We start from the raw sequence: 10,556 nt of genomic DNA, 5'->3' as shown, positions 1-10,556 counted from the left end.
GGTCGAGTAAAAATCAGTACAGTCGAGTACAGATATAGGCCATTTCAGACTTTTACTGGTTTGTAGTGGTACTAATAGCCTTTTATATGTAATTTTATCCCAATGTGCATCCAATGTAAACATGATAGCCGGTAGGGGACAAATGCAATACCGTCAGAATGCTGATTTTTATATGCTATTTTAATCCCAAGGGTTTCCTGGGTATAGAAATATTATCATCCCTTGGTCTTCTTTCGACAGACAGTTTAAACTTTGCAAAATTGTGTCGTCCATTTGGGTTTGCTGACTGTATAAATTCGCAACTTCGTCCGGCCAGAATGACGACGTTAATCTGATAGCTCGTGTAGAGAGTGTCCCACTCTGTCTGCACGTTTAGAACCCTTGAAAACTTTTTGAGGAGTCAGTAGGTGGCCTGGTGCAAGGCTTAAGGCCTGTCCCTCTAGCATTGTCTAGTGGCATTCAAAATTTCCCGCCTATCATTTTGTTAATTTCCATTTGCAAAACCTACCTATTGTTTTTATTGGTAATTTATTCTTCTTCTGAACATGCATGAAATTTTTGCCACTGAACGTAAAGCAAACAACAATCAATCATAAGGCACAGTCCGGAAACAGCCATCTCTCTCCGTCGTGATAAGTTATTCATATTAAATACCGAAAACTCTTTGTTCATACTCCTTATTACCACCTGCTTAGCGACAAGGCAACAAATACCAATTTTAAAAGCACTGTCGGGATGGAACCCGTGACTTTTCGCAAACGAGATTTGAAACACGAGACCACCCAAGCGGTTTTTGGTACAAAAAAATCCGACAATATCAGGCATATACTTTTGGTGGAACCATATAATGATCCGACCAACCCCTTACCATTAAACACATTGAAATCGATTTGTTAAGTGTTTTACTATTTACCCTTTTACTTTATATTTCGGAAATTACAGTTTGCTATTTACAGATCAATTAATTCTTTATGTTTTTGCTATTTTTAATTTAGAATGGACCACAGTAAAAGTAAAACGACTCTCGCATTTATATTATGTAATATTAATATGTTAATTTCGAAATTTTGGGGACATCTTTATCAATGCAAAAATTACAACGAGAAAGGTCTTTTAAATTTAAATTCAAGCGCCACTGATAAGTCTTACTAGTATGTAGACGAAACGCGCATCTGGCTTTCCTAGTTATAAGCATGGTATTTTTTATGAGTTTTTACAACCACTGGAATAATGTTACTGCTGGTGAACGTTGCGTCCCCGAGGATATCATCGGCCTATTTGGCAGCCCTTTTGTGTTGACGTGCAATGTCATTGATATGTTCATTCTCTGTAAATTCACTGCTTATAAAGTGTTGAATTATTCGAAATAATAAAGATTGTCTTAACCGTATTTTGGTACAACTTTTCTTCAGAATGTTTGGTTTTTAATGCTCTTCAATTTCGTATTTGATGTGGCCTTCCAACTGTGTCGAATCGAAAGCCACGGTTGAGTCTGATATAGACGAAACAAGCGTCTGGCATACACAAATATAAGCCTGGTATCTTTGAAGATTTTATAAAAAGCATTTCTTGTATGCATTATTTCCTGAAATTGTTATAATTTATCTCACATTTTTGTCCATTGTTCAACATTCGTAATGTACGCAGAAATCTCTGTTCTGTTCCTGAATTAACGGTAACATTTTCATTCCAGGTGAAAGTTGAACTATTCAGAAAAGGAACTCTCGATGTAGAGATATATTTTGATGGTCGAGGTTCAACAAGTTCTGATTGGTTCACCAAGGAACGTCTTCGTTCTAGTTCTTTCAACGACCTGAATCAAATGTCAACCTTTAAGTTTTTCTCAGTGGATGGGTAATTTATTTAAACAATAAAACAAACCACTTATTACTACTGCTTAAACAAGATTGCTACGCCGTGACAAAAAGGTTCCTCGCGCTGTATTAATGAGGAATTAAATTGTTTGTCACTATGTTTCATTATGGCACGATAGTCAAAATATGGGTTTAAAGTCCCATATCTCCCATAAAAATGGCCAAATCAAAATGACGGTATAAAGTAAAATAACAAAAATACCGAACTCAAAGAAAATTCAAAACAGAAAGTCCCTTATCAAATGGCAAAAAAAAAAGCTCAAACAAATCAAACGAATGAAAAACAACTGTCATATTCATTTCCTGGTGCAGGCAATTCCTTATGTAGAAAATAGTAGATTAAATCTGGTATATTATGGTCAACTGCACATGATTGCAAACAATCCTCCCAAGTATGAGAGTATTCAATTGAATAGTTTTAGAGTTGGGTTCACACTTTGACACTATTAAAATACTCCAAAAATACTCGTCGAAGTCCCATAAATTATGTAAAAATGGTCAGATCAAAACGACGGTACAATATGGTCAACTCCACATGATGGTCAACAATCCTACCGAGTATTAGAGCTTTTTTTAGACGGACTCATATGAAATGTTTTCACAAGGTGTCATTGATACAATACGAAAACAAATGATAAAAGTCCCAAAACTCCCGAAAATATTGTAAAAACAAAATGATGTTATAACACGTTCAAGAGATTACAACGACAAATAATCCTAAATAATAGTTAAGCTTAATGCAAAGCGGTCTCTACGTAGTGATGTATTTCGGACGGACAGAGACCATGACCATATTTTCCGTGGTGCGACGAATAGGGGACAAAAAAAAAGAGAGAACGTTGCAAAGGGAGGGGGGGATAAAAAGATAAGAAAAATAACACGAATAAACAGCAAAAAGAAAGAAAAATAAAGAAGCATAATGGAGACAAAAGCCGCGTTTTAATCTTTATAGTGTTTTACTTCGAGCATTACTTGTCGAAAAGTGCATTAGTTGCAGTAAAATTCATACCCTTATTGTTATTACTTTAAGAAACAGTTTTTTAACGCGTGATTAGAAGTACCGTTCAAAAGATTTATCTGAAAACGAAACAAATCTAAATTTGCAGTCTATACATTGTTTTTGTTACCTAGACTTTTGACACTGTGACCTAAACATTAATAGGGGTCTTCTTGACCAGACTGTGCATATTTAACAAATTTAGGTAAATAATTGTTTATGGTTCACAAGATATTATACGGAAACGAAACTTTTCCACAAATTTCAGTTAATTGAAATGTAGACAATTGTACTACTGACCCCAAAATCAATAGGAGTGGATCTTGTTGTTTCAAATGGGCGTGTTCAAGCTAAGTTCAATGACAGTTTGGTATATGGTTCAAAATATCATCCGAACATTGAAATTTTGCCATAAATCAATTTAATTCCATTTAAGTCAATAGGGGAAATACCAAGGGACATTTAATCGGATTGGTTCAAATTTTATTATAAAAGAATTGAAAAAAACAGGTCTTGTACTAATTGCTGCTTTTACCTTGACCTTTTACATAAAAGTGAATTTGGCGTTTAGACCACAAGGAGCTTCATTCACCACAGAATGATCAAGTCCTGAATTTTGACTAAATAGACATTACCCGGAAAAAAACTTTCCCTAAACGTGAATCTATTTATGCGCTACTTTGCCTCGACTTTTTGGCATCTGATCTATACATCAATAGGGATCTTGTTCTTTCCAAAGGTCATTTTCAAGCGAAGTTTGGTGATTGATGAATGCTTTACGTTGCATCAGCACAAAACAAAAAGGCTTTATCGCGGCGAGATATATTTGAAATATTTTTACAAAAGGTCTTTCAATATGCAATGTATTAAAACTTTAGTTAAAAGCAAAGTTACTTATTTACAAATATAATTCACAAATAATATAACGTGATCAAAATAAAAACCATTTAAAACGAATAAAGCATGTTTATATTTTGGAACACATTCCATTTTCTTTTAAAAATGAAACAATTATTTGGATTGTAATATTATTAAATAATTCATATATACTATTTACATTAAAATGTTCTCCGAATATCGGAAAAGTCAATACATTTAATTAAAACATGTATAATTGTATACTTGCAATTGTAAGGTATACATGTGGTTGAACTTCATTTTTTAAAAGAAACTCGTGTGTTATTCTAGTATGACCGATACGAAATCTTGAAATACCACTTTGATCTTCCCTGCATATATCACAATATTTAAAGGTAATCCTACATTTGGTTTTTTTTAATAAGTAATTTATTACTCCACATATTTTCCATATATCTAAAATTGGTATATAGGAATTTACATTGAGATATAGGGTCGTTCTGGACACTTGTTGCTGCCTGATCTACAAATGTGTTTCTGCGGATGACAGTATGGCTTAGCACACATAGACAAATAATCTCATCATTGAGAATATTCAAATTCCTCAAAACGCAAAGGTCATTTTAGAATTAACAGGTTTCTAATTTTCATATTTTATCGATCTTGTAAACATCAAAGAGCGTCAGAACATATAACATATTTTGATTTGTCTTAGCTAGGAAGCAATAAACTGCAAGGCCAGAATTATTGCCTTAACTTCTGCATTAAAGATGGATGCAACACAAGGTAAGCGGAGAGTTGCAACTTTGGCTCCAAAGAAAGTTCCATCCATCGATACAATAGTATTAACAGTTGAAAAATCTGATTTATTAGATTTCATTACAGTCGTATGTTGTTGAACTAATAGGGTGTTTGTTTCGGCGTTTTTATATTTACGAAGACCAATATATCATTTTTGGTTTTGGGATTTACCATGAAGGGCATTTACATTTTTTGGTGGTTTTTAACGACTAATGTAGGAATTTTATTCTCATGTTTTTCAAAAATGTTTTCATTAATAGGATATTGAAAACACACTTCCAAAGCACTCGAGATCACCAACGGTTTTTTATGGGGTTCTTATTGCTCAGTCTTTAGTTTTCTTTGATGTGTTTTGTGTATTGTTTGTTTTTTTTTTTTCTTTCATTTTTTGCAATGGCATTGTCAGTTTGTTTTCGACTTATGAATTTGAATATCCCTTTGGTATCTTTCGCCTCCCTTGTAGGCATGATTTTCTGGAAATACCGTAATCTTGACCGCATACTGAAGACAAAGCTTCAAATGTCTGTGAGAGAGTAAAGGCTCGGTGGCCTTTACAAACAAAATCACAACTGTTGAGGTTTTAAAGGCACCAAGACATAGACGAAGACATTGGTTATGAACAGCATCGAGCATTTTGAACTATTGAACCATAATCTTGATTACACTTAACTAGTGATCTATATACACTTAATGAAATGTTGCGATCACCAACCCAGCCAGTGCTAGTCACAAAAAATATCGAAAGCTTTTAGACATTTTGCTTCAGCATTTTAGATATGGGGGAGAAAGGTCAACTTTCTGTCAAACTTAGACCATTTTAATTTGGTTTATTAGAGAAAAGCTATGTATCAAGATGCAAGCGTTTAGTAGAAATGCATTCGATAGGTTTTCTATGTAGAAAATTTTAAGAAAGCCCATTTTTCATTTCTATAGAATTGCCGTTTTAGATAACTTATATTTTTACCTCTGTTATATATTAGTAAATCATAAACGTATAAAGAAACTTCAATGTTGCTTTTTAAAAACAAGATTGTTAATTTTAAGACTGAAGAATGTAACAGATAAAATACTCCCTTGAAGCACACACATCTCCGCATCAAATACATCATACATTGTAGAGTGTACTCTAACATTTAAATGTCTGTTAGAACCCACCATTTTCTTCAGGAAATGCCTGTACCATGTCGAGAATACGAGTTGTTTTCCATTTCGTGCAATTGCTCTTACGTTTGGTTTTGTAAGGTTTTATGATTTTTTTTTAATTTACCTGAGGATTCGGTATTTTTGTTAACCTTTTTAATGAAATATATGTTGCATATTGCCTTTTAATCTAATATCAAAGAGATCTTATAATACCTTATTTCTAAGTGGTGTCAGAAGCCTTCAAGGTCAAAGAATACTGACACCACATGTTCGTTTTTCGCGATGTTATTGATGATGAATGATTGAATCGAACAAGATGAACATGAGTACTGCAGCCCTGTCGAAATGCGCACTCAATGTTGGCCAATAACCCATTGGATTGCAGGAACCAAACAAGGCGATCATTGCCATTCGTTCAAGTGTTTTGCAGACACCACTTGTATGAGCAATTGGTTGATTATTAATAGGATCCGTATGATGTTTTTTTTTTAGCTTTGGAATAGACACTATGGTTGCAAGCTTCTATATAGATTAATCGTTTGATTGGTGTTTAACGCCACTTTCAGTACTACTTTGTTATTCCGAAGCGGGCAGTTTTTTGGGAGAGGAAGCCGGAGTGCTAGGAGAGAACCAAGTACTTTCGGTTTGGAAAACTGACAATCCTAGTCAATTAAGATTGGAGTCGAGCGCACCTGTCGCATGCAGGATTTGAACTCAAAACCTCAGTGTTGACAGGCTAATGATACAGTATATCGACTACCAAGGCCACTTTAAAAGTTGATCCTGAATATTATCTGGCAAACATGCTGTAGCATGAGCCTTAGGCAAGGAGGTTTTAAATTCTTCAATCAAAAAATAGAAAAAGTTTATCGTAATTTTCTCTTTTTTACGATGTAAAGTTCAATTAACTTTTTTTTCTTTTGCTGTTTAATTTTTTTGAAATCTTTATAGTGTTAGACGATTCGCAATGGTTTCAACAAGCTCGTTGGCAATATCTTTTTCAGGTTTTAGTCAGTTAGTGCCTTGTTTACCGCGGCTTTTTAATTTTTTCTTTTGATCTTTTATTATGTTTCATATTTTTTCATCGAGGTTCGAGATGTAATTCCTGAGACAAAAACTACGCCGAGCCTGCTAAACATGTCCGTCGTGCTTTTGCACGAGATATAGGAAAATATCAAGGCTTTCTGCACTAGAATATTTAATAAAAAGTCTTTCTGTTATTGTTACGGTTATTTATAACTCCCACTCGTGATAAAACCATGGTGTGCTTGGATGTTTAGGATTTACCGACTTACTGAAGGTGTTTTCTCACCTCGACTCTGAAAACGTCACCTCCTCTCAGAATATTTCTCAGAAATATTCTGAGAGGATGATCTAATAAGAGTTTGAGGGTCTCCCTTTGGGTCTAAATCACTTATATGTAGAAGAGTGACTCGCTGGTCTTGTTCGGGACAAGCAAACATCCGTCTCATTTGGATCGACTCAGACAGTTTCATTGCCCCAACTGTCCGACTTTTTCTATTACTTTTTAATTTGATATGACATTATTGTTTGTTTTTGATAAGGTGAACCACCACATTTTGCTCATTTGAAATTGTCAGGGCTTCATATAGTTCCCTCATATCCATCTTCGAAACATTTTAAGCACTTTAATTTTCCATGAGTGGCCTTATGCAAGGCAGAATGTCTGTCCGTATCCAATAAAACTCGTCCTGAACATTCATGCAATATTTGCCACTGGACGTTTTGCAACCAATAATTAATCAATTTTTCATGTTATTGTTTAGTTCCATGACCAAACTTTTGGCAAGTGAGGCACCCAATTGGGCTAGGAACGAACATGTCAACCCTGCTCTCAACATAAGTGTTAAAGATGAAGGTGAAGTTATAATTTAAACATGATAGGTGTTTAATTTAAATGTTTCCCTTCTTTTTTGTTTGAAATCAAATAATCTCAGCTACACCTTGGGTTGAAAAGTTCTTCATGGATAAGTTCAGACAGATATTGGCTTTTGTCTCGAATGATTTCTTTGCTACTATAAAAAAATATATGAGGAGAGAAGAAAACAGCGAAATGGGTAATGTTCTTTTTTTAATCAAAGTGAAAATTGATTTTTGTTACTACATTCTATGAGTAATTTTCCAGATTTTATTTTTTATACATTTTTTACACTGCCAGCAATGCTCTGAATGTATTTTTGAATAAAAAAAGGAGATATGTGTGTGCCTGGTTTTCCGTCAGTACCGTAAGAACAACAAGCATTCTGACAGTATTGTATGGCATTGCAATACATAGTCCCCTACCGGTTAAAAATTCTTCATACTGGAATAAAATGCTTACTTGATCTATACCTTATCTTGTAAACTATAATACAAATATCAAATCAATATCTACAAGCATGACGAAAAAAAGTTTGGAAAACTGATTATTTGCATGAAGTCCCAGGACCATTACTCTGCAAAATAATCATCCGAACCGAACAAAATTCGAACTTGATCTGTAAAAATAGCAAATCAATATCTTCAAGCTTAACAAAAAAAAAAGTGCAGAACAATGATTATTTGCCCGAATTTTCCATGTCCGAGGACCTTAACTCTACAACAACAAAAATAAAAAATCATTCAAACCGAACAAAATTCGAACTTGATCTGTAACTTGTCATGGTGAAACTAAATATCAAACTATATGTAGTTTGCCTTGAAAATTAGCACCTAAGGTCCTCTGCTGAAAACACCAGATGTTCCAAGACGACTTATATACTCGTGCAATCAAAGCGTATTCACCAAGCGTAATAAAAAGCATAACACTTGATTGACCCGTGAACTCATCGCCGTCTTCGGATATCTTAAGTATTTAAATGATTTAATTTAAATACATGTGTGTAAATAGAACATTGTTTTGAGAAAGATTGTTGTTGAGGATTAACTGAAAGGCTCGAAATGACTCGCCAATTAATCGGACCGGGTCCCTCCGACCTCTCGTTTAGATGGTACTAGTAACCTAAACAGCTTATTGTAACTAGACTAAGTCTCGATTGTCCGGGTATTTTTCCAACTTGAGTCTTGCCTCATCCGCAAGGATCTTGTCAACCATCGAAACGTGTAACAACCCTAGACCTACGGATTGGAATGTCCATTTTATTTAAAACATCTAATGACTCGTACGATGTTCTAGTCTCTCCAGTTTGACCTGTCTATAATATTTGACCCTACAAGGGAACGATGTTCCAGCTGGCATATCTCTTGGAGTCATTGTGACACACAAGCCCCCGAACATGGCAAGTTAGCGATCTACCGGAGGAGTTGATGATTGAACATACAATTCAAAAAACAATATCCCGGAACAAGCTGGTCCCAACTTAAGTCTATCAATTAGTGCTGTGACCTTGACCTTTCACGTATTGACCTCAGAATGATAAGTAGTCTTTTTTCAATCTTATGGGCATTACCTTACAAAGTATGACAATATAGTATTAGACATATTGTCCGGAAACCAAAATGTTGAGTGAGTTTGACTATAGAGTAAATATTTGCTACGGTGATGTTATTTACAGAACTCGTAGATTAAGTGTGTGTTGGTGTTTAACGCCACGTTCAGGAATCTTGGCTATAGTATTGCTGCCAGATGGTTTTGATGGAGGAACCCGCAATAACTGTGGAGAACTGGCAAGCCTTATAAATTAAGATCGGAGCCACAAGCAGGGTTCGAACTCACAACCTTAAGAGTAAGCAGTCTAGTTATCACCGCGATGCACTACTTAGACATCAGCGTCCCAGCTGCATTTTAGAAGGAAGTCTGAGCGCTGGCAAAAGTTAAACCCCCCCCCCCCCCCCCCTCCCCATATTTGTGTGTCTTTCCCAAGCCAGAAGTTTGTAATGCAGTGGATGCCCTTAAGTGCCGTCTTTATTGTTTGATTTTCGATGATTTTCGTATACACCTTCAGTTTTTTCATTTGAAGTGTTTATTGTCATACCCGCGCCTTTTTGGTCTTACTATACTGCCGGAATATATCCTTTTTGTGGTTGGGTGGCGTAAAGCAAACAACAATCAATCCATCTAACATTACGGCATGGGTTTTGTTCATTGTTGTTGGTCGTACGGCGACCTGTAATGGTTCACGTCATTGTTCTTTGGTATTTACGGATAGGGGTCCCTTTTTTTTGCAATTTGCAGACGCACCACATCTCTCTATTTTTATAATACAATATAGATAAAGACAAACAAAAGTAGAAAAAAAAGAGTAAACAATGTGGATGAGACTTCCAAATGACTATTCATTTTGTTCAAAATAGACTTGATTGGACAGCTGATATAATGCAGTTTTCTTTATTTTGTTAATTTATTATCAGATTTCAAGGCCGACATTTCTACATTAGCCATATCCATGGAAGCTGCCCTAAAGACAAAGGTTGGATTGTAGTGATTGACAAAGCTGATGGAAGTTCACGATTTTGCAAGTATGACAGGATACCTGGAAAGGACTACCCATATATTTTGTATGGCCCCGATCATCACATGATTAAATTTGAAACTGGTATGTCAGACGATATAATTATTTATTAAATATACTAAATCATTGAAATCATATTTTAGATTCGTTGATCCTTCGCGAAATATTAAATATTTTGCCTCCTGTATTTGTACACAAGTGGTAAACAGTCCTGAAAATATATAATGAAGGAAATTTGCATGGTCAATGAATAATTTACATTTGACAACACCAAACTCACATTTATCACGATCGATAAATTTTCGCCCTTTGTTTTTGGTGAGGTTTGTGTTACTCAATATTAGTTTTTTTGTCGACTTATAATCATTTTTCTTTAGTCGGTAGTGTTGTCTATTTTTCTACGGCTTGTATTTTAACGTTCCCTTACTATTT

General features: G+C 34.9%; 1 protein-coding gene across 1 annotated transcript; it reads left to right on the top strand.

Annotated features, from left to right (window-relative positions):
- Positions 1–1,230: 1,230 nt before the first annotated feature.
- Positions 1,231–10,237, top strand: LOC127712867 (uncharacterized). The gene is made up of 3 exons (XM_052219472.1): positions 1,231–1,242; positions 1,694–1,854; positions 10,024–10,237. Exons 1-3 carry the CDS (start codon positions 1,231–1,233, stop codon positions 10,235–10,237), a joined length of 387 nt encoding a protein of 128 aa, XP_052075432.1.
- Positions 10,238–10,556: the final 319 nt, after the last annotated feature.

This window comes from Mytilus californianus, unplaced genomic scaffold (genome assembly GCF_021869535.1).
Source record: "Mytilus californianus isolate M0D057914Y unplaced genomic scaffold, xbMytCali1.0.p SCAF_8, whole genome shotgun sequence".
In the NCBI taxonomy this organism is placed as follows: domain Eukaryota; kingdom Metazoa; phylum Mollusca; class Bivalvia; order Mytilida; family Mytilidae; genus Mytilus; species Mytilus californianus.
This window is presented reverse-complemented; position numbering and strand designations above follow the sequence as displayed.